Source organism: Mustela putorius, unplaced genomic scaffold, assembly GCF_011764305.1.
Source record: "Mustela putorius furo isolate JIRA1106 unplaced genomic scaffold, ASM1176430v1.1 tig00003932_pilon_pilon_pilon:0A:0A, whole genome shotgun sequence".
Classification (NCBI taxonomy): domain Eukaryota; kingdom Metazoa; phylum Chordata; class Mammalia; order Carnivora; family Mustelidae; genus Mustela; species Mustela putorius.
This window is the reverse complement of record NW_025422077.1, coordinates 7,120,411-7,144,932: the sequence shown is the minus strand read 5'-3', so window position 1 is coordinate 7,144,932 and position 24,522 is coordinate 7,120,411. Positions and strand designations below refer to the sequence as shown.

At 42.9% G+C, this 24,522-nt stretch overlaps 1 protein-coding gene across 1 annotated transcript in view; it reads left to right on the top strand.

Moving 5' to 3' along the window:
- The window catches only part of ENPP6 (ectonucleotide pyrophosphatase/phosphodiesterase 6), a 108,027-nt gene that overhangs the window by 42,541 nt on the left and 40,964 nt on the right, over nucleotides 1–24,522 (top strand). The window contains exon 2 of the mRNA XM_004757711.3: nucleotides 9,167–9,346. Coding sequence (XP_004757768.1) covers nucleotides 9,167–9,346 — 180 coding nt within the window. The remainder of the gene's footprint in view (nucleotides 1–9,166; nucleotides 9,347–24,522) is intronic.

Sequence of the window (24,522 nt, the reverse complement as noted above, 5' to 3'; positions counted from 1 at the left end):
TTGTTTTGTTTCTTAAATTCTGTATACGAATGAAATCATATGGTATTTGTCTTTCTCTGATTGACTTATATCTCTTAGCAGTATACCCTCTAAATCCATCCATGTTGTTGCAAAAGTCAAGATTTCATGCTTTTTATGGCTGAGTAATATTCCATTGTGTATGTATATACCACATCTTCTTTATCCATTCATCAATTGATAAACACTTGGGCTGCTTTTGTAGTTTGGCTATTGTAAATAATGCTCCAATAAACAGGAGTACATATAACCCTTTGAATTAGTGCTTTCATATTTTGGGGGGTAAGTACCCAGTAGTGTAATTCCACTGGATCATATGGTGGTTCTATTTTTAATTTTTGGAGGAACCTCCATGCTGTTTTCCACAGCGGCTCCCCAAGTTTGCATCCCACCAACAGTGCACGAAGTTTCTTTTTTCTCCACATCCTCACCAACACATATTGTCTCATCTTTTTTATTTCAGCCATTCTGACAGATGTGAGGTGATATTTCATTGTTGTTTTGATTTGCATTTCCTTGATGATGAGTGATGTTGAACATCTTTTCATGTGTGTTGGCCATCTGCATGTCTTCTTTGGAGAAATGTCTGTCCATGTCTTCTGCCCATTTTTAAATTGAATTATTTGTCTTTTTGCTGTTGAGTTGTAGAAGTTCTTTATACATTTGGAGACTAACCCTTTATTGGATATGTCCTTTGCACAGATCTTCTCTCATACAGTAGTTTGACTTCCTTTTGTTGATTGTTTCCCTTGTCGTGCAAAAGCTTTTCATTTTGATGTAGTCCTAATAATTTATTTTTGCTTTTGTTTCCCTTGCCTCAGAAAACATATCTAGAAAAATGTTGCTATGGCCAATGTCAAAGAAATTACAGCCTGTACTGTCTTCTAGGATTTTTTTTTGAAGATTTTATTTATTGATTCGACAGACAGAGATCACAAGTAGGCAGAGAGGCAGGCAGAGAGAGAGAGAGTGGAGGAACAGGCTCCCCGCTGAGCAGAGAGCCAGATGCAGGGCTCAGTCCCAGGACCCTGGAATCATGACCTGAGCCGATGGCAGAGGCTTTAACCCACTGAGCCTCCCAGGTGCCCCTCTTCTAGGATATTTATGGTTTTAGGTCTCGTATTTGGGTCTTTAATCTATTTTGAGTTAATTCTGTGTATGGTGTAAGCAAGTGGTCCACTTCCATTCTTTTGCATATAGCTGTTCAGTTTTCCCAACACCTCTTTGTAGAAGAGACTATCTTTTTCCCATGGCATATTCTTTCCTCTTTTGTCGAAGAACAATTGACCATATAATCGTAGGTTTATTTATAAGCTCTTTATTCTGTTCCTTTGATCTCTGTTTCTGTGCCAGTACCATACTATCTTGATTACTCAGCTTTGTAGTATATCTTGAAATCTGGGAATGTGAGACCTCCAGTTTTGTTCTCCTTTTTCGAGATTGCTTTGGTTATTCAGGGTCTTTGTGTGGTTCCATTCAAATCTTAGAATTGTTTGCGCTAGTTCTGTGAGAAATGTTGTTGATATCTTAATAGGGATAGTATTAAATATTTAGATTGCTTTGGGTAGTATGGACATTTTAATAAAATTTATCCTTCCAATCCATGAGCATGGGATATCTTTCCATTTGTTTATGTTATCTTCAATTTCTTTCATCCCTGTTTTATAGTTCTCAGACCTCCTAGCTTAAGTTTATTCCTAGGTATTTTATTATTTTAGGTGCAATTGTAGATGGGATTATTTTCTTAACACCTCTTTATGCTACTTCATTATTGGTATATAGAAATGCAATGGATTTCTATATATTGATTTTGTATCCTGTGACCTTACTGAATTCATTTATCAGTTCTAATATTTCCTGGTGGAGTCTTTAGGGTTTTCTAGGGATTTTAGGTTTTTTTTTTTGTCATCTGCAAATATTGAAAGTTTTACTTCTTCCTTACCAATTTGTTTTTTTTTTAAGATTTATTTTACCTATCTATCTATCTATCTATCTATCTATTTATTTATTTGAGAGAGATGGGGGAAGAGTGAGAAGAGGAGTGGGGGTGAGGTAAAGGGAGAAGCAGACTCCCTGCTGAGCAGAGAGCCTGATGGAAGGCTCAGTCCTGGACTCCAGGATCATTACTTGACCTGAAGGCAGATGCTTAACCAACTGAGCCATCCAGGTGCCCTTTTCTTACCAATTTGGATGCCTTTTATTTCTTTTTGTTGTCTGATTGTTGTGGCTAGGATTTCCAGTATTATGTTGAATAAAAGTGATGAGAGTGGACATCCTTGTCTTGTTCCTGACCTTAGGGGAAACATTCTTAGTGTTTTACCATTGAGTGTGATGTAAGCTGAGGCTTTTTTATATATGGTCTTTATTATGTTGAGATACATTACTTCCAAACATATTTTGTTGAGGGTTTTTATCATGAATGGATGTTGTACTTTGTCTAAGATATTTTCTGTATATATTTAAAGGATCATATGGTTCTTATCCTTTCTTTTATTAATGTGATGTATCATGTTGATTGATTTGCAAATATTGGACCACATTTGTATCCTGGGAGTAAATATAACCTGATAGTGGTGAATAATTTTTTTAATGTATTGTTGGATTCAGTTTGCTAATATTTTTTGAGGATTTTTTCATCTGTGTTCACCAGAGATACTGGCCTATAGTTCTCTTTTTTTGTAGAATCTTTATCTGGTTTTGGTATCAGAGTAATGCTGGCCTCATAGAATGAATTGAGAAGCTTTCCTTCCTCTTCTATTTTTTGGGAATAGCTTGAGAATAATAGGTATTATTAACTCTTTTTTAAATGTTTAGTAGAATTCATCTCTGAAGCTGTCTGGTTTAGGACTTTTGTTTTTTGGGGTTTTTTTGTATACTGATTCAATTTCATTGCTAGTAATTTGTCTTTTCAAATGTTCACTTTCTTCTTGATTCAGTTTTGGGAGGTTATATGTTTTTAGGCATTCATCCATTTCTTTTAGATTGTCCAATCTGTTGGCGTATAATCTTTCAGGATATTCTCTTATAATCCTTTGTATGTCTGTGGTGTGGTTTAGTTTTCCTCTTTCATTTTGGATTTTGTTTATTTGAGTTCCCCCACCCTTTTTTGATGAGTCTGGCTAAAGGTTTATCAAATTTTGTTGATCTTTTTAAAGAACCTTCTCCTGGCTTCATCGATCCATTCTATTGGCTTTTTAGTGTCTATTTCATCTATTTCTGCTTAATCTTTATTATTTTCTTCTACTGGATTTGGATTTTATTTGTTCTTCTTTTTCTAACTCCTTTAGGTGTAAGATTAGGTTGTTTACTTGAGATTTTTCTTGTTCTTAAGGTAGCTCTGTATTGCTATAAACTTCACTCTTAGAACAGCTTTTGCTGCATCCCAGAGATTTTAGACCATGCATTTTCATTTTCATTCATCTCTGTGTATTTTTTTTGTATTTTTTTTTAATTTCCTTTTTGATTTCTTGGTTGACCCATTCATTGTTTAGTAGCATGATCTTTAACTTCCATGTATTTGTGGTCTTTAAAGATTTTTTTTCTCTTTGTTGGTTTCTAGTTTCATAGCACTGTGGTTGGAAAAGATTCATTTATGACTTTGATTTTTTTCAATTTGTTGAGACTTGTTTTGTAGCCTAATATGTGATCTATTCTGGAGAATGTTCCATGTGCACTTGAAAAGAAAGTGTATTCTTCTGTTTTAGATTAGAATGTTCTGAATATATCTGTTAGATCCATCTGGTCCAATATGTCATTCAAAGCCACTGTTTCCTTGTTGATTCTCTGTTTAGATGATCTATCTATTGATGTAAGTGGGATGTTAAAATCCCCTACTATTATTGTATTACTGTCAATTATTTTCTCTATGTTTGTTATTAGTTGCTTTATGTATTTCGGTGCTCCCATGTTGGATGCATAAATATTTACAATTGTTATATCTTCTAGTTCAATTTTTCCCTTTATGATTAGTGTCCTTCTTTGTCTCTTGTTACAGTCATTGTTTTAAAGTCTATTTTGTCTGAAGTAAATATTGCTTCCTCAGTTTTCTCTTCCCTTCCCTTTGCATGTTAAATGTTTTCCCATCACTTTCACTTTCCGTGTGTGTCTTGAAATGAGTATCTTGTGGGAAGCAAATAGATAGGTCTTGCTTTTTTGTCCATTTTGTCTCCCCTTGTCTTTCGATTGGAGCATTTAGTACATTTACATTCAAAGTAATTATTGATAAGTATGTATTTATTACCATCTTGTTCCTTGTTTTATGGTTATTTCTGTAGTTCTTCTCTGTTCCTTTCTTCTCTTACTTTCTTCTCTCAGGGTTTGTTGACTTTCTTTAGTAATATACTGGGTTTTATTTCTCTTTATTTTTGTGCTTGGTCATTTTTATGGTCCTACACTTCCATGCAAAGGGAGAACTGCATATCCATATGTATATATCACAGTAATTATTACCATCCTTATTACTCTGATGAGAAAATTGATGCTTTACAGAGTCTAAGCTACTTGTCCAAGGTCATACAGAGAGTAAATAGTAGAGCTTGGATTTACATCGGTGCAGTCTGCCTCTAAGACCTGCCCCCTTAACCGTTATACCAAGGTGTTGCCCCTACCAAGCTGTGAGCACTTCAAAGAGAGGGATCATAGCTTGTGATCTTTAAATGCCTGTCGTATAAACATTTGATAAATACACATTGAGTGAATGAAAAAAAATAAATGAAATGAAGAACTATAAAAGGAAGTAACATTTACTGTTTGAAAATAATGAGAAAAAATTAAGACTGATTAACAGCAACTTTATAGATGTCCATCAGTTACAGATAAAATAGATTTGCAGTCATTTCACTTGATGTGAAGGCCAACCATTTCTGAGATGTTTAGAGACATATAACAGATGCAGAGGATTATGGGTATTTGGTAAGAAGCTTCTGGTGATGGTCATTACCTCAGAACACACTTGACAAAGACTTTGGGGAATAAAGAATGAAGGTTTCCTATCCTTCTCCTTTCATTACAGTAGTTCTAGGTGTGGAAACTATTCCATGAGCTTCCTCTGAGAAAGGCAGGCAGTAGCCCCTGAACTTGCCACTAGCCTGAAGCCACTGGCGGCCCCTAGTCAAGTGCAACAGCTCCTAAACTGAAGGGCATCTATGGATGGGCTTCAAGGATCCACAAATTCTTTAGAGGGCTCTTGATGGAATGAGCAATGGGTGTTGTATGTAACTGATAAATCACTAAATTCTACCCCTGAAACTCATTTTTAAAAAATGTCCACAAGTCCTTCAAGTATCAGGTTGATTGCCACATTTTGTGTTAACAAATTTATAAACTCTTCGGGAGGGAAAAAGAGAAAAACATTCAACTGTGTTTGGAAATTTTGTACCAGGAGCTGTCCCCATTTTCAGAGTGAGTGCTACACCTTCTGGAACAAATTTTTAAAGTCCCACCTGTTTTGGAGGAGGGGATGAACAGAAGTAGGCCTTCTTTACATCATACCTGAAAACCACCCGAGATTTGTGGTTTGTGTCCATGTCAGGAAAGTTCCTGTTGAAGTCTTGAGGAAAGGGTCCAAATAATCAAACTTTGAGCAAAGCTCTGTTTGGAAAGCCCAAACCAGAGGAAAACCAAGAAGAGTTGCAGATGTATAAAAATAGATATAGGTCAGGCAGAAATATGGAGATGAGAGCTTGTGGGCTGCAGAAGCCAGTACATTGTGTTTTGTTCTGTTCTGTTTTTACAGCCACCGCATTTGCCCAGGCAATAAAAATGAAAGAGCAAGAGAGAGACAGAGTAGGTAAGGAAACCAGCTTGAATAAGAGCAGACTCAGACTGTTATAAGCACAGGCTGCCAGCCTTAATATATTTGTGGAAAGAAATCAGCTCATCTGGGAGAGGAGATTCAGAGCAGACATGAGATGGGGAACATACATCCTCCTGCTGGCTTCCAAGAAGGGCAATGCTTCCCAGAACAAAGGGATGCCCCTGGGGACTAGCACAGCATCTATGATTAAGCCTTTGAAGAATACACCCTCCCATTTTAAAGGCCCCAAACTACCAAAAGAATAAAACCTACTTTCTAAACAGGGGTCTGAAGTTAGTCTTGTTGAAAGAGCTCCAGTCAACACTTGGAAGCCCTTTAACTGAAATAGAGAGAACCACTGATCCCAGGATCTTCTTTAGGTATCATTTATTTACAGGAAGCGAGCAGGAAGTATATCACTTCCAGCCTTTAGAGAAGTGTTGATCTCCATACATCTGTGTTTCCTTTAGAATGGATGAGCCAGGGGCACCTGGGTGGCTCAGTGGGTTAAGCCTCTGCTTTCGGCTCAGGTCATGATCTCAGGGTCCTGGGATTGAGCCCCACATTGGGTTCTCCACTCAGCAGGGAGCCTGCTTCACCCTCTCTCTCTCTCTGCCTGACTCTCTGTCTACTTGTGATATCTCTCTCTCTCTCTCTCTCTCTGTCAAATAAATAAATAAAACCTTAAAAAAAAGAGAGAGAGAGAGAGAAAGAGAATGGATGAGCCACTCTGGGCTAGACCAATCAATGTGCTAGATGGGAGCAGAAACCAAAGCCACCCTTGGGTCCTTGTCTTAAAAATTCTTCCCAAAGAATGCCATAATTAAAGTTATCAGAGCTCAGTTGAGTCAGTGGATTCAGCTGGTGTGTAAAAGCAGTATCAAGGCTAATGCTACATCTTATGTAATGGGGAGGCGAGAAGATCCATCACAAAAAAAGCTAAGGGACTCAGATAACCACAGGAAACAAGATTTCATCATTTGAAACTTTAAAATATGCCAGAACTCCGTGTTAATGGCACATATAGATCCTGTCTCTCCTCAGTGAGGCTCTCTGGATATTTCAAAAAAAGAGATGGAGAATTTAATTTAACAGAAATTCTCTGGAAGAATGTTCGTTCTCTCTCTCTCTCTCTCTCTCACAAGCACACCTCCCACAATCCAGTCATAAGACAGCTCTACAATCCACAGGAGGCTCCTTATAATTTTTTAGCTAAAAAACAAAAGAGGGTGAGAGAGTTTGCACCCTCAAGGGTCTAGACGGCTGAGTGTGAGGGTTGAAAAGAAGAGAAACATTTTATCAAATGATATTGTGGGATTTCTGAGATACACAATTTATAAGTACTTTAAAAATTATTTTCAGTTGCTTCATTCTTCCTTGAAAGTATCACCTTGTGGAAACTGGATCACATGAAGCCCCTGCTTTAGACTGAGTTTCAGGCATTTCTTCTAAAATAGTCAAACATTTTCAGGTAAAAACAGAAATTCCCTGTACCCCTCCCACTTGGGGTCTCTTCCCGTTATCCTAGCTCTTCCAGCCCTTTCCTGTGATTCGTCTAGAAACGTATGGCTTACTGACTTTGGTAATGCTTTTTTCCACACCCCATTCCAATTTTGCACCCTTGTCATGTCTGTGACACCAGCTCCAGATGAGATACCTCTGCCCTTAGGAGGACAGTAGAAAAGACTAAAAAAGACACAGTTCCCAGTGAATATTACCATGATTATCTTGCCTTGTGAAAAGGGTGAGCATTAGTAGGATAATTAAAAATGTCTTCGATACAGGATGCTGTATAGGTAAGAAATCTTACTCAAGAGAGGATCACCTTGATATTATTAAACTCTGATATGCTAAAAACAAACAAACAAACATAATCAACCAATAAGAAGGATGCTCCTACTTTTAACGAGTTAGAACATACTAGAAGTTATCCTCAAAAGAGTGGATGAGAATACCTCCAAGTCTCAAGTTAAGGTTGCATCCTGGTCCCTTTCTTAGCCTCAGCCCAAGGAAGAAACTCTGTTGAGTATTACATTACAAGGCCCTTGAGGATAGGGACAACATGTATTGATTTTGAATCTCTATGCCTATCACAATGTGGAGCCCATAGGAGCTATTGAATACATGTTAGTTGAAGGAATAAATATAACTAAATGCCTTAACCATTGGAGAAATTGCTCAAAGTTTTTTTTTATTATTTTTTTTTAATCTCATCAGTCCACATGTGAAATCTGTGGTCAGGGTTTAAAAACTAACTCTGCATCCTGGGGTAAAACACCATTTTGTTTGGATTTCTGGGCTTTAAGTTCAAAGCCTGATTTGTAGAAGGCCTGGGTTCCTATGATGAAATAAAAGGTTTTTCCTTTATCATATTTTGGGTCTCAAATTTTCAGAAATGCATTTTTATGGTTTCTCTTTGTTTTTGTTTAAAAATGAATCTGTTGTGTGTGTTGAGGTAGGGTAGAGGTGCTCAAGAAGAAAGAAGAACAGCAAACAAACCCAAAAAAAGCCACTTTGATGAAGCCTAGTTAATGAGCCCAGTGAAGCGTGTTTCATCCTGATGCCAAATGACGCTCACGAAAATTGCAGCAATTTTTGATGCACTTGCCAATGTTTGTGTTATTTTTACTTTAAAGATGTAGCAGATTGCTCCAAAATAAATAATTTAAGCTAACGTTTCAAAAGAGTCCAAGCGCTTGCGTCTTTCACTTCTGGCTTCTCTTCTGGGACTAAGCTGTGCCCAACAGAAGCAATCCTCATTTCTATGTAACACTCCATTTGGAGGGCTGTTTTCTTGCTTTGTTTTTCAAAGTTGAATCTATTTTTCACCATTCTGTTCCAAATGTCGTAGATTCTATCATTGTTCTGTGCTGAAGCAATAACTCCTCTTATCCAGGAAAACAAGGGAATAAACACAGCATCTAGATTCATGACTTTATGGGAAGAGGTTTCAAAGGGGTGCTCTGGGGTGAAGATCTCATCCCAGCCCCAGGGGAAGCTACAATTTCCGTATAGATTCACATTTAGATATCAAGCCATGAACAATGGGTCAAATTGTGTGCGCTACGTCTTCAGTATAACTTAAAATAGGATGGGAAATTATCTTCACACAAAATGACCCCATCCTCAACCAATTTTTAGACTTCTCATTTGTCTTTGTGGTACAATCTAAGAGAGAAGAAACCTCTATGATTTAGACAAAAAATCAAAAGTGAATCTTCATGTTGTTCTGTATTTCCTAACTGTGCACGAGTGGCTTTTATAAACAGAAAAGAGAAAATGGCTTTTATAAAAAGATGAAGAATGAAAAGACCAGAACAATGAACTGACGACCTTGTGTTCTCCTTAATGTAGGCCGCCATTGTGAGGTCCACCAGATGATTGGGAACTACATGTGGGACCCGACCACCAACAAGTCATTTGACATTGGTGTCAACAGAGACAGCCTGATGCCTCTGTGGTGGAATGGATCAGAACCTCTGTGGGTCACTCTGACCAAGGCCAAAAAGAAGGTCTACATGTACTACTGGCCAGGTGAGTGTGTGTTGACACCCAGGTCCCTCCAGCCTTCCAAATCTCAAACACCATGGAGTCTTTTAAGACAAATGATGTAGTTGTCATGTTCAAAGACCAAGCCAGAGTTTGAAAAGTGGGATCCTTACAAGAAATATGTCTTATGGGCATGTTTTCTAAACTTTTGTTTTGAGCTAACATCTGACCTGATTTCCTTGCTTTAGCAACATTGTTGTAGTAGATCACACTTCTTCATGTGCAAAATTTTTGGATAGTCAAAGAGGTAAATTATGTGTGGCTTCTCTGCTTTACAAAAGAATTTGGCATACTGTTTCTATACATTTTGAGCTCCCCTACAATGTTGAAAAGACAATTCAAAGCACTTACAACTTTTTGGTGCTGCATTAAATGAAGTCTCCTTGTATTAATATTCCTCCTGTACATCATAGATCAATGAGAAACTAAATTACTTTACTTACTGCAATGAGGTAAGTCATCATGCAAACTACCCTGGCTGCTGTGAGAAGTCTTCAGAATAGTCTCATCTTGGCAGTTAAAATCTTGCACTAAGGATGAGAGGTTTCAGTGCTAACAAAATAATCCATTTACAGTTATCTTCCCATTGGTGAGATTCATTCTTTAGGTAAGTGGGTAATTTGACTTCCCGATGTACATGGCTATAGATGCTTTTTTTCCAAATTCTTAATGGTATAATACTGCTGATTGCCATGATGAAAGAAGACATCAGAGGAGGCCTGGAAGAAATGAAGAGATTAACGGGGAAAGGCAGCTGGGGAAGCTCACTGGCCTGGGTTGGAGGACAGCAGCAGCCTGATAGAATTGTGGGAGCATGGTGGGTTGTGGGGGACAGTGGTAGGTGGGTTCTGGAAGAACAGAGAGAAGGATGAGTAAGCTGAGGCTGAATCACAGATGGCCCACACTGAGGGCGTGGGCCTTCAGCAGGAGTTTGGAGGATGCTGGGTGGAGGCGGTCATGTGGAGAGCTGCTCAGGACACTCCAGGCCATGCCAGCTCTTGGAGTAGCATGGAGCACAGACAGATGGAGACCCTAGAAAACAGACCCACAGCCGTGCTGGGGTAAGTGCCCGGAAAACTGCCACAGAGCAGAGACTAGCATCCATAGGTGAGCCCACGAAGGTCGGAGCAGGCTGCATAAATTAGAAACTGGGTAGAAGAACAATTAGACCCAGGCTGGCTCTGCTGGCAGGTAGACTTTCAGAGAAAGGACTGGAGTTTCTTCAGAAGACACCTGGGGTTCTGCCCGTAGCCGCTACCTCAGCTGACATGAGCAGCTTTCAAGCAAGGGAAGGTTTTAAGGGGACTTCATTACCTTAAATGGAGACTCAACTTTTCTGGGTCAGACATGAGATTAAGAAAATAAGTCCGTGTACTGGCCAAGCTAACCAGACTTGCTAGAGGAGCGAGGCTTATGGATCAGCCCACTGTGATGAGGTCTCAAGCCAAAAAATACACTTTGAGTTCATTCTCAGAAATCATTATTTTTTTATTTTTTTTTAAAGATTTTATTTATTTATTTGACAGACAGAGATCACAAGTAGGCAGAGAGGCAGGCAGAGAGGAGGAAGCAGGCTCCCTACTGAGCAGAGAACCCGATTTGGGGCTGGATCCCAGGACCCTGGGATCACGACCTGAGCCGAAGGCAGAGGCTTTAACCTACTGAGCCACCCAGGTGTCCCAAAAATCATTATTAACAAGTACAAGGGCCCATGTGCATGGGCCTAAGAGAAGGAACAGATTGGACACTCTGACTTAGGGACCACCTTAGACAAATCTAAGGACCATCAAGACACAAGTTGGCCCAGTGCTGTATGGGTCAGCTTCCATGGTAGCTGGTTAATTTGATTTCCTATGTCTTGGAACTTGAACTTTTTGTGCTCTGAAGAGCACATCCCTCATCATCTCTCCCCAGCTCCCTATGGGCTGCTTCCTCTACCCATGATCTCCTGCCAGTGGCCTTTCATAGCAGTAGAAGGAAGATGGCTGCCATATTTCAGAGCTCTCTGTACAGCATTACAGAGCGCTATTCTCTATCTCATCCTGGAGGCTCTGGCTCCTTCAGGATAATGAACAACTTGAAGTTTTATATCTCTGAATATCTAAAAAAAAAAAAAAAAAACAAAAAACAAAACAAAAAAAACAACAACAAAAAAACCCAAAACCCTCAATGCTAATCTGCATGTAAAATATCACGTTTTCCTCCAAAACAGCTCCTTAAGGGCAAGAAAGGTCCAATCGCTTCTTTTGAGTCACAGTTTGACAGCTAATGTGATGTGACAAATACACCTTATGATCAGTTTATAGTGTTCGTTATTGGGAGGAAAGAAGCTAAAAAGAAAGTCTCCTCAGATTTCCTCAGCGACCGAAATGAAGATTAGCTGCAGATCTGGCCACGTTGAAATCTTGATCGAAATCAGATGAGCAATCTCTTGTTTCTCAGACATGGTCTGGTCCTTCTCGGCTGGACATCCCAACAAAGGCTCTCCGAGAGCCAAGTATCTCTGAAGGCCCCACCCCCTGACCTAGCCAGGAGTCCTCTGGCACTGTCCCTTCTTACCAGTGACAACTGAGGGGTCACCGGTCACTGCTCTCCTTTCCGTCTCCACCCAGGGCCCCTCCGGCCCCTCCGCACAGCCAACAGCCCAGTGAGCGTTCATTTGTCTCTACAAGATTAAGTGAAGTGCAGTGGCCTTTCTTCTCAACATGACTTGATTTTATTTTTCTTCCCAAAGCCTCCTCTTCCTTCTCCACTTCCCACAGGACATTGCACAGGCCTCCGGACGAGGCCTGGACAATCTTCATTGCTCCAGTGAGCTGTGTTATGACACTTCGAGTCTCGCCGTGAAGTCAATATTTAGAAGTGCAATTTAGAAATGGCAGGAGTTCAAGTTTTCCTGTCAGGTAGATAAAGCAGCCGACGGCAAAATTCATCAGTGGTGAGGAGTCCAAAATAGCCCACCTCAAGTCTTGAGAAATTTAATATTGTAAACAGACTCTTTATTACCCCGACCCAACGGTGCTATTGATCTGTGCAGGGAGAAGTGTACCATGGGAGGTGATCCCCGGCCCTAAATCAAATATTTCTTCGGGAAGCCCAAAGAAATCATCCAGGAACAGTACAACAGGGGCCTAGCAGTGTTCTGCAGAGGATAAGAGCTGTGTGTGTGTCGTTCGATAACTTTGTCCCCTATTCCGTCCCTTTGGTTTGAGATCAAAGAAATTTTATTGAGGGGGAAAAGGAAGAGGCTCCGACAGTCGCTTCATAGTAAGAGCAACCCAAAACAGAGAAGGACGGAGGAGGAGGAAAAAGGAGAGGGGGCTGGGACGGTCAGTCAGACACCATGTGGAAACAGAGTTTGAGTCGTGTGGGTTTAAAGTTCATTCTTATGGCTCTCGCGAAATACCAAAAAGGAACAAAGATTAGCAACTTCTTAGGAGTCTCCGATTAAAACTCCTTGGAGTGTTTGAAGACTCTGAGTTCTCTGTCTTTTATCATGGGGTTTGCGGTGTGAACTCCCTATAGCCAAGCACTCGGGGGGCACTGGGGAGCAGCCATTCCTATGGCTCTGGACAGGGCTGGGGGTAGGTCTAGGCTCTTCTACAGACCTCTTCCTGTCCTATGCAGGTGTTCAGATACATGGGGCACCTTCTGTGTGGGGAAGGACACATTTCCACCTAACTTCTCTACTTTCCAGAGGTGAGCTGGGTGGGGACTTTAGGGGTGAGTAACTGAGCTCATACCAAGTTTAGGTTGTTACAAGCAGGGTGATTTCATCTTTGTGAGTAAGGGGACGTGGATTAGCTATTGACTGAGAATTAGGAATTGTTCACAGCCTCTTCCTGTGTCCTGTGGTGGTGGGTTCCCGACAGCCTTCAGCTGGGCTGACCTTAGTATACACTAAGGCACAGGGAAGATTAGGGATCCAGCACCGGTTATATGAATGTGTGACTTAACGTTATGAATGCCTCAGTTCTTTGACTCTATGACAGGACTCCAAATATCTGAATAAAAACTGAAATTTTCTTTTCAGACAAATATTTGACATCGTGAATGCAAGGGATCCAGAGTTTCACTAAAATTTCCAATAATATTGCCAGTTTAACATTAGACTTTAAGATGTATGTGATTTTAGAACCTAAAGAGGCCCTAGTATGTAGTTTGCTGATTCCTATACTTGTAAATCAGGACCTCTTTAGGAGGCTTCTCAAAACTACGGGTCCCCTTTGAAGAAAAACACACCCATGCATACAACACTAATGATTTTGTGCTCATGTAATATAAAAAACTACAATGATGAGGACTGGCAAATGGTCTTTGACATAGCAACACACATATATCTAATCTATATCTAATTAATTTGATTTTTTAATGTGATAGGAGCATGTGTTAAAAGTCACCGAAGTATCAAGCGAAATTCAAGCTCCTGTAATTCATCTTGTCTGACTAGAGTGGGCCTGGGTCAAAATTCCCTAAGACTTTTTGGGTTTGGGTTGAATTCACCTTGAGTCATTTCCTTTGTTGGTCAGGAGCCTTGGTCAGGTCTGCATCCCTGATGTTTCTGTCTGTGTCAGCCAGAAAAAGAACATGAATTCTCATTTCTAGTTGGAGGTTGTCTCAAGGAAGTGATCTTCCAAAGCATTCTGCAGGACTTCTAGGTGTCAAGGATCTCTGCTCTAGAGAAACTAAGGAGGTGTTGCCTCTCTGGACTGCTGCCAACAGGAACAACTCCTCCAGTGCTGGAAAGTTTTCTTAGCTGTCTAGCCACATGCTGTCTCCTTGATCAGGCTGGCATCTTGGCCAAAAGAGCTCACTGTCTCTCAGCAGCACCCATGATGGCAATTAGAAAGCCTTAAAGAGAAATCCAGAGATGAACTTCTGGGCTTCACAAGTCATGGCAAATCCGTTTCTTCCTAAAACATCTTAGAAGGGTGTGTGACTCCAGGCCCTGAAATCAGCTCTTAGGAGACAACTATGAGCAAAACCAGATCAGGCTCTCCTCACTCCAGCCCCCTCCCTCCAGGAACTCACCATCCCATGAAGGAGGCTGATGATAATCTTACACTTGCTCAAATAAATGTAGAAATCCGCTTGTTAAAACTATAATAATGAAAAGTAGATTGCATTATGACGTTATCTAATGAGGGATCTGGTTTCATCAGAGAGACTGACTAACACCTTGGGTGATTCAGGGAGTTGGTGGGAGGGAGCACCAGGGCTGAGGGAACAGCGGTCTCCAGGTCTGGCGGGGATGCGAGAAGCAGCAGGCTCAGGAAACTGAGAGGGGAGGATGTCTCATCCTCATATGGATGAGACAGAGGGAAGCCGAGGCCAGGCCAGGTGCTGTGGGCCAAAACAGGAGAATTAGTTCCTATCCTGAGAGGGAGGAGAAGTCACTGGAAGGCTTTAAGGAGGAAGGAGGCAGTGTCCTACTTGCATTTTGACAAGACCAGTCTGGCTACTATGTGGAGAATGTATATGGACCCCCAAGGGGATGGCATAGTTGGGAGCTGGTATGGACCTGGGAAGGAGGTGACACTAGCTTAGAAATAGTGAGAAATGGAATGATTGGGGACATATTTAGGAATTAAAATCGCCAGGACCTGGTGATGAACTGGATTTGGGATTGAGCAATGGCAGGCGTGACATCGGGTCTCTGGCTGACAGAACTGTGTGGGTGGTGGGTCTTCACTTAAATGGGGGAAGCTGGAAGAGGAATGATTTGGGGGCACAGGAACGTCAGCTCCGTGTTGACTTGGGGACATGTGGACCGGGTAGGCCTGGAGCTCGGGGAAGAGAGCTGGAAGTACTGAGGTGTGGTTCATGGCGGTGGCTTCGGGGGTCCTTGGTGCCATGTGGGTGCAGAAGCTCACCTAGGGAAGGAACAGACCTGAGAAGAAGAGAGGGCCCCAGACACATTGAGGAAATGAGTGATGAGATGGAGGGGAGCCTGTGGGGGAAACAAAGAAGCAGTAGCTTGAGAAGCAGGATTATAAGCAGAAGAGTTGTGGACTGTGTAACAAACAGCGATATCCCTTGATAAAGGCGCCTAATAAGGGGCTTGGTCTCATCCGAGAGCAGGGAAAGGTGTCCCTGAGGGAGTGACTCCAGTGGATATCTTTTGTCACAGAAACCAAAGGAGTAAAATGGTTTCAAGACGAGAGAGGCCACCATCAGCCCTCCCTGTTGAGAGAGATACAGAGGCCGTGAAAGGGGTCTGGGTTTATCATCAGAGATGTCACGGGCAAGCTCTGAACTTTGTGGAAGTTTCATCTCTTTAGCATTTTCTAAATTAGACTAATAAAAATTCTTATTAATAAGGCAGGGTACCCTTTAATTTCTGTCTATTGCACGAGAGTCTTGATTTTAATAGCAACACTGATTATTATACTTCATCTAGAATTTTTTTTTAAGATTTTATTTATTTGACACACACAGAGAGAAATCACAAGTAGGCAGAGAGAGGAAGGGAAGCAGGCTACCTGCTGAGCAGAGAGCCCAATGCAGGACTCGATCCCAGGACCCTGAGATCATGACCTGAACCAAAGGCAGAGGTTCAACCCACGGAGCCACCCAGGCGACCCTAGAATTGGTTTTGAAAAAAAACAAAATATACAAACAGTAAAATTTGGCATGATTTCTCCCACAAAGATAACTGTTTAATTTTCAGTTAAACAGGGAAATATGGTGAAAAAAAAAAAACCCAACACCTTTTTTTCTGGTCAGTGACTGTTTTGAATGCCATCAAGAGTTGGTACATGCTAATGAGCAACGAGGCATATTTCCTCGGGTCGGGAGGCAGACGAGAGGTCGGCAGCTGTGGTCCACCCTGGCCCATGCTGGGATTCTGCAAGACACACAGTATTGCATGAGCAAGTGGGCCGGATCTCTAGGAGCATTCGAGGCAGAGGAAAGGATCGAGGTTTGTGGTTCAAAGACAAAGCGAGCGTGTCATCTTTGCCGAGCTGCAGAGGAAAACAAGGGGCATCTGACGGACTATGACGGGCGTGAAAAGGTAGAAAACTTGAAATGGCCAGATCTTTATATGCTATGTAAAGGGATTTGAGTTCAGGGGGCAGGGTATATTAGTAAGTTAATGTCAGTTGTGGAAACAGAAAAGTCTCAAAGTCTCAGTGGCTTCACCCTATAGAAATTTTTTTGGGGGGTCCACAGAAAGCCCAAAACCGGTGTTCCCGACCAGCAGTCAACACTCCAAATAATAATTCAGACCCTGTTTGGGACTGAAATGTGTTCCCCGCCCCCCCCCCCAAATTTTGTGTCTTGGAGCCCTAATCCCCATGTGATGGTATTTGGGGCGGGGCCTGTGGGAGGCAAATTAGATTTACATGAGGTCCAGAGGCCAGGGCTTCCATGCTGGGCTCAGTGCCCTTACAGGAAGAGGAAGATGCCAGAACTCTCTCAGCTACACAGTGAGAAGGTGACCCTTTGCAAGCCAGGAAGAGGTGCCTCACCAGACCCCAGATCTGGCAGCACCTTGATCTTGAACTTTCCAGCTCCGAGAACGGTGAGAATAAACGTTTGCTGGTTAAAAACCATCCAGTGGACCGTGTTTTATTACGGCAGTCTGAACACACCAAAGCAGAAGGGAAGGAGGGAAAGATGGAAAAGAAAGAAGAAGGGAAGAGTGAGAGTCAGGCATTACCCCAACATGTGTTAGACTGAGTGAGGAGGCGGACGTGCCAGAAACGAGCAAAGCAGAACGAGGCAACTGGGTTTTCCGGGCTTCTGTTCCTGCCTTCATTAGGACTCGGAAGGGCTGGGCGTTCCTCCTGCTCCTCCTAGGTGCTCAGGGCTCACGGCCACACTCTACCGGTCTGGCTTCCCGAGCCACGTGCCAGCCCAGAGCTCCCTGAGCCCTGCCTCACCCTGTGTAGCACCTGCTTCCCTTCCCCCAGTGCCCCCCTGCCAGCTGGTCCCATCGAGAGGTTTCAACTCGGGCTAGTGATCGGGTATCTGCAGGCAGGCCGTCTTTTATTCTAACAGCTCCGAGGGCCTTGCTCATTTAAAGGAACAACTGACCAATACAGGAATGATAGCCTTCAGGGTAGAACCCAAGGAGGAAGAAAGATTTATTCTCTAGGATCAGGTTAGTGGCTTCTCTCTGGGCTGACTGGGGCATTCTGCCAGCTCTGGAGCTTGTTTGGGGTCAAGGTTAATTCCCACCGATAGCTCCATCTGGCCCAAAGCTGAGGCTGGTATGGGAGGCTCAGAAGTCCTGAGGGTCTCACCACCTCCCTTTGCTTTCTGCATTAGTCCCCGCACTGAACTCTGACCTCAGGCTGTCTGGGAAGACTTGGTTGCCCCAGTGAGGACCTTTTCTCCTGCAGGGATCTCACCAGAGGAGCTCCGTGGAAAATGCTGCACTTCCCGCCACCACCTTCCCATTCCGGGCAGTGTCTGGGTCCCGGGCTCTTTCCTGGGGTTAGCAGATTACAAATCAGAATTCCTTACCCAGCAGGATGGCCTCCACCAATCCTCTCTACTCCCCACTGGGTCCTCCTCTCTTGTCTGTTTAGAGGCATTTTTTTTTTTTTTAAGATTTTATTTATTTATTTGACAGAGATCACAAGGAGGCAGAGAGGCAGGCAGAGAGAGAGGGGGAAGCAGGCTCCCTGCTGAGCAGGGAGCCCGATGTGGGGCTCGATCCCAGGACCCTGGAGTCATGACCTGATCCGAAGCCAGAGGTTTTAACCCACTGAGCCACCCAGGCGCCCTGAGGCAATTTTATTTTTTAAGTTTCTGTCCTTGTTACTCCTTCCAAGAGAGAGACACTCCACCCTGGACGCAGGTAAGAATTACATGAGGCCATTGTAAAATGCCAGGGCCCAAGCTGCACTCTCAGAGGTTCCAATGTAACTGGTTTGGAGGGAGGGCCCCTCCATCAGTGATTGTAGAAGCTCCCCCAGTGACTCTCCTGGGCAGCCAGGGCCGAGAGCCCTTGCTCAGAGACACTCGGCTGCATGTCTGCGACCCGATGTGCCGTCTCTGGCCCCTCTCACGGTCCTAGGCTAGCTACACTGTCTTGCAGATCCTCTTTACCCGCCCAAGTCGTGGCTAGAGAACCCCCCGGGGTCACTCTGCTCCAGCATGTTTGAATGAAGTCACTTTGGCCTTCTCTGATGCCAACAAGGAAAAGACTGGGCGGGTTGAGCGTCTCAAGTAAACTGGGCACTTCGCACACATCCCTTTATTATATCCTCAGAACAGTCATGAGAAATGACTGCTTCTTTCCCCACTTTACCACAGAGGACATGCAAGTTCCAGAGAGAGCATGCAGCTGGGAAGCAAGGAGCTGGGCTGCCCCTGGGGCTGTCTGACTCCAAGTCCCAGGCAAGGTCCACCCCTGGCCCCGTACCCAAATCTCGGCCAAGGCTGGGGAGGGTCTTGTGCTCCTGGGGCACCCACTGTCCCTCCCAGGCTTGGCAGCCCAACTCCCCAGAGCAGAGCCAGCTGGGATCCAGGCGGAGGAGGCTGGCAAAGTGAAGGAAGAGGCCCAAAGTTGGTGCTCCTGTATTACACCAGCCCTCGGTAGAGAATGCTGGAGTCTTAGTTCTTGGTGGCTGAGGACGTTCCTGCAGCCACTCCTCCTAGGAGGGTCTGTGCCATAGACTCTGCTGGTCCCAAAGCCCTCCATGTGGGCAGGTGGGCCCAGCCACCACTCCTGTGCCTTCCTCATGTGGCTTGGTGGGCCGCTGGCTGTTCGTCAAAGAGATTTCGCTGTATGGGACAAAGAGGCAGCGTTTCATGTACGGGGACCTCTGTCCCCTCCTGCCCCTCCTGCTGTGTTTCCAGCACTTCACTGAAGCACTTGGGAAACCTCGGGGAGATTTAAAGAAAGGAGCCAGAATGTGGCTGTAGACCAGTTCAGCTCCTTCCTTGCTGTGGGACCTGGGGACAGTCACTTAATGTCTCTGTGCTCCATTTTCATCATCTAGCCAACAGGAGTGACCATATGTACCTCTTAGGCTTGTTGGCATATGACATGAGATTAGACATGTAGAAAATCTGACCATAGTAAATGTTTAATCACTGTAAGACACCTCTGGCCCCAAGATTCTAAAAAAGGGTCATCAGTTTGTACCGACTTCAAGTCATATAGGGAGAGTCCTCTGATCCAGGTCCCTCTTAGCTTAAAATAAAGCTGCAAGGTCACATCAAGAATGCAAATATACATTTGCAGCAAACACCGTAGAGCGATATGCAAGTCCTATTTTATTTTATTTTTTTTTAAGATTTTTATTTATTTATTTGACAGACAGAGATCACAAGTAGGCAGAGAGGCAGACAGAGAGAGAGAGGAAGGGAAGCAGGCTTCCCGCTGAGCAGAGAGCCCCATGCAGGGTTCAATTCCAGGACTCTGGGATCATGACCTGAGCTGAAGGCAGAAGTTCTAACCCACTGAGCCACCCAGGCGCCCCAAGTCCTATTTTAAATCACTAAGAGAATTCTGGGACAGGTCATCGGGCCAGTAAGGAATGGGAGGAGAGTGTTTCTAGGAAAGAGGTAGACAGAGGGGGGTGACCACTGGGTCATCAGATAAAGAAAGGGGAGAGCCTGCCTGTTCAATGTCTCAGAAGCCATGGACAGGATTAGCATTCCCAGCACCACATGAGACGGAGAACCTAATGCTGGGCAGTGTAGCCACTGGACTGGCCACAGGCTGTTTGCCTAAAGATTGCAGAGAAGTGACTTTGCAAGCCTCATACTAAGCACTCAGTCCTGGTCCCAGATGTCCCTAGTGGTGGCTCAGAGCCACCTCAGAAGGTGGGGAGAGCAAGGGACCTCCATTTATCTGGAGAGAAAGGGCTACTTGTAAGACTTGGCAATCCTAGCTCAGATTTGGGGTTGGGGGTGAGGGATTTCTGGATAGGTGCTAGAATTCTAGCAGAGTAGCTGACTGGGCTGAGCTCTGCGGGCAGGGGTTTGTCGGCATCTTACATCCTAAGTAGGTCCAGTCTGCTGCCATCTAAATGACAGGAGGCCACTTAGAGAAAGAGTCTTTGGGATACCATGCGGGGCAGAAGTCAAGATGGCTTCCTTCGGAAGCGTGGTATCACTGTAATCATGTAATTAGCCGTAAGATTTAGATAATCCTGAAGCTGGTGCCCCTGACCCAGAGACACTGCGGATAGCTTCTGTGAGGGGGCACTCGGGGGCGTCATTCCAGGAGCAGTCATTCATTCCTCACCTGGTCCCACTTGGGAGGGGTGCAGTCCTTGACCCTGGGCCAGAGATTTTCCCCATCTAAAACTAACTGGCAGATGCAGAGATTAAATCTTCACCTTTGGCTTCATTATGTCTCACTGTGGTTTCACCACCGCCTTCCTAACGCAGGGACTTAGCTTGGGTTAGGCATACATTCCTTCTCACCTTGGTTCCCCATTAGTCTCCTTTTATGCCTAGTGAGTCCTTTTCAGATGAGTTTTCAGAATCTTCTCTAATGGATGAGTTGTCTCTCATCTCATGTGTCTCCTGGTCTTGCTCTCTGCCCCTGCACACAAAACCAGTCCTCCGTGGCGTCCTGTGTTCAGGCCAACCCACTGCCCTTTCCCTACATCAGAAGAGAGCCGTCACCAGAGGTCTTCCAGCTCCTTGGGCTAGGCCAACCCTGGGGAAAGGGTCTCTGAGATCAAAGGCCATACTTTCCCCAAGGACCTGTTCCCACAAGCTCCCGTGCCTCAGATGTATTTTCCTGGAAAAGGTTACATGTTTCTAAGAGAGTTAATTGGCTTAGCTGTTTTAATAAGCTCTCTTGAGACATGTATTCAACACTTGTACACCTGCCTCCTATCACATAAAACACAGCTCACAAGGGTTATTGTTACAAGATGTGTCAAAGTTGGCAAGCTGAGCTGCACTCGGAAGGTGAGACCCGTGCTCTTGGAAGTTGGGGAAATGTGACTTTTTTTATGGACTCAACTTGGTGGTCTTTGGATAGAGCTGCCTGGAAGCAAGGGTCATTCAGGAAAGCAGTGTGCATAGTAGAAAAGTGCCTCAGCTGGGAAAGCTGATCATCAGCTGGCCTGGAGACCTTGGGACATTCACTTTGCCCATGGGAGGCCCTTGATTTCTCTCTAAAATAAAGGGGTTTGATGTAAGGCTTTCCTGAAGGGCTGTGAGCTGTGAGTTGTGCAAGGTGCCACATCCATGGGAACATCGTTCACATTATAGACATAGTAGATTTTCATATTTATTTTGACAACACTTTGGCCTACGGCAAGTCAAGTGTTGTGATAGAATCGGGTATTCACGTAAGTCTCTGTTGGATGGTAGTTAAGTGTTTTCTAAAAGGAAATGCCTTTTAGAAAAACTAAGCATGGGCTTAGTGGGGACCCTCTTTGTCCTTTAAGTTCCCTCTGACTTCATATTTTCTACTCAGGATATTTTTATTAGGTTGTAGAAGAGGATACTCACCCAGTGCGAGGTTGGAACGTCCCTCAGGAAGGTGGACTCTAGGCAGAGATAGGATGGGTCCTAAAAAATGAACCCAGGGCAATTCTTTTCAAATTTCTCTGGGAACGTGAGGAAACAAGGTGAAGTAAAGCCAAAACATGCCCTCATGGTGTTCGTGAAACCAAAATCTTACCCGAGAGTTCCTGGTTATTTTTTCAAACTGTGAGATCCAGGCCATGGCCTTTGTTCTCCACAGATCTCCGTGCAGAGATCTAGGAATCCTGTTTTCCTCAGTCATGTGGAGGTGACCTACAGTGACCTTCATTGACCAGATTCCAGGCTTTCCCTGAAGCCATGGAAATGGCCTGAAGGCAGCAAACTCAGAGGTTGAGCAACGCACCCACTTTTCACAGATTGGGCCTGTGGTAGCTCCGGAACAGGCACACAGAATCCTGATTAGAGAACTATCTCATGCGAGCCACACAATAGCCCCCCACACCAGTCTGCTGAATTCCATCAGATAAAGACTAAAGAAAATAAAACAAAATATCTACAGTAATTCACTTAGGAATAATTAGCCTTGCTCGCTCTAAAGTTTCATTAATTTCATGTTCCATGGCATTGTGGCTGTCATCTGTTGCTAGCTATTTCCTTTGTCAGTCATTTATTCATTCTAGGTTATAAAATTAAAGGTATGGTGGATGTGTCTGCCTTTTGAGATCTCACCAAAGAGAGACCATTCCGGATGGACAGAGCAGAAGGCTTACCCTTGTCCCAATTTCTGTCCACCTGGGTACTAGTTGAATCTCTTCTCAGGGGCACAGGGAGGTATATAGTTTCTATCAAAATTAACTGTATTTGCAGGACTTGGATTCAGGGCATCTCTGATGGGTTGAGATACAGTCCGTTCGCTCCATCATCTGGATCTGATTACCTGAGTAGATAGCAAATTATAATGCCCCATGTGCTCTGCTTTGAAGGTTCTTTCTCTCTCTTTGCTCACAGAGCTTCAGTTGTGGGACAACCTAGAGGAGAATAGATCATACCACTATCAGTCACATGTCACCTCCAACTCCCCACACTTGGTGCCCAGCTGCTTTCTGAACAAGTTACAGTTCCCATAGAGTAGAGCTACTGCTGCCTGGTTTCCCAGTTCAGGGGTCTTCAAACTGGGTTCCCAGGGATTTATGAAAGCAAAATTACTTTTAAGGAAATTAGTTCTAAGATCCTAAAGTTTCATGCACATTGCACCTATTGTCTTGACTAAAAACATGCCCTTTCCATACTTTACATAAGAAAGGAATACCCATCGGCCATGCAGAACCTTACTGAGGTGTATCACTCTGATAAATGAAAGCCTCTAGGTACGAAACAAAGGGACAGTTCAAAACACTGGTGTAGGTGTTGAGAAAGTGAATACATCTAGGGATAAAATAACAAAACTTTTAAAAAAATCAAGTATTTTCCACTGCTTGCTTTTAAATTATTTAGGAAAAACTTAATTGAGTTGTCAGCTGAAACATTATTTAAAAATTTATGATGATAGATCACTATGTGAATGTTGGCATTCGAAGAAGCAGTTCAAAGAATTAAATGACATTGGTACAACAAACTTCTTCTATTTCCATCTACTTATTTATGTGAACAACTCTCTTAGCACTTAGACTTAATAGGGATGGAGTGGATTCTGAAATTGTCTTATTCTAGATCAGCCGTATTCATCCATGGGTATGTGAATTGATTTTCAAAAGCATCCCTATTCCTTTAATTATGAAATGCATTTATTTTTTATTTTGTTTTATTTATTTATCTGAGACAGAGAGAGCACTAGTGGGGTGAGGGGAAGAGGCAGAAGCAGACTCCCTGCTGATCAGGGAATTCGAGACTCTATCCTGGGACTCTGGTATCATGACCTGAGCCAAAGGCAGAGGCTTTAACCCACTGAGCCCTAGAAACGTAAAATTTAAAGTGTGCAACATCTTTGTATTTTCTAGAAAGTTACAGAAGTACAAATTTATATTAGACTTCAGTAGATCAATATTTTAATTTTTTGTCATATCCAGAACCCTATGCCAAGAAGTTATTAATTAAAATATATAAATAGAAAACTAATAAAGACTGAAAATGGAACAACAATAACAATACATACTTAATGCAAAAGAAATCAAGAAAAGAGAAAAACTATCCAATATGTGATGAATACATGACATTTAGTTAGATGGCTGATTGAAACACAGAGATATCAGTAAATACATTACATGTAGAAGTTTACTTTTTTACTGATATTTTATTATTTCAATTAATCTGAGTTATTCTATTTGTTTCAAATTCAAAAGCAGGCGAAATTAATTCACATTTTTAGAATAGTGTTTACACTTGGGAAAAGTGGGACTTGAGGTGCCTGTGTGTGATAGTGATGTTCTGTCTCCAGATCTGTGTGCCGGTTACACAGCTGCATTCACTTTATAGGAGTTCATTGACCTGTGCAATTATGATCTATTCATTTTGCGTCTCTGTTAAACTTTAATAGACATTTGCATTAAAAACAACTATCATCAGACAGGACAAAAATAAAACCTAATAGATACTGCTTATAAAAGGCATACATGAAATGCAAGTATGTGAAAAAATTTAAAGTAATAACATTTTTAAAAAGATATACGACACACAGGAAATTAACCAAGAGAGAGCTGGTGCAGCTATATGAATATCAATCAATGTACACTAAAAACCTAGACTTTTTTTTA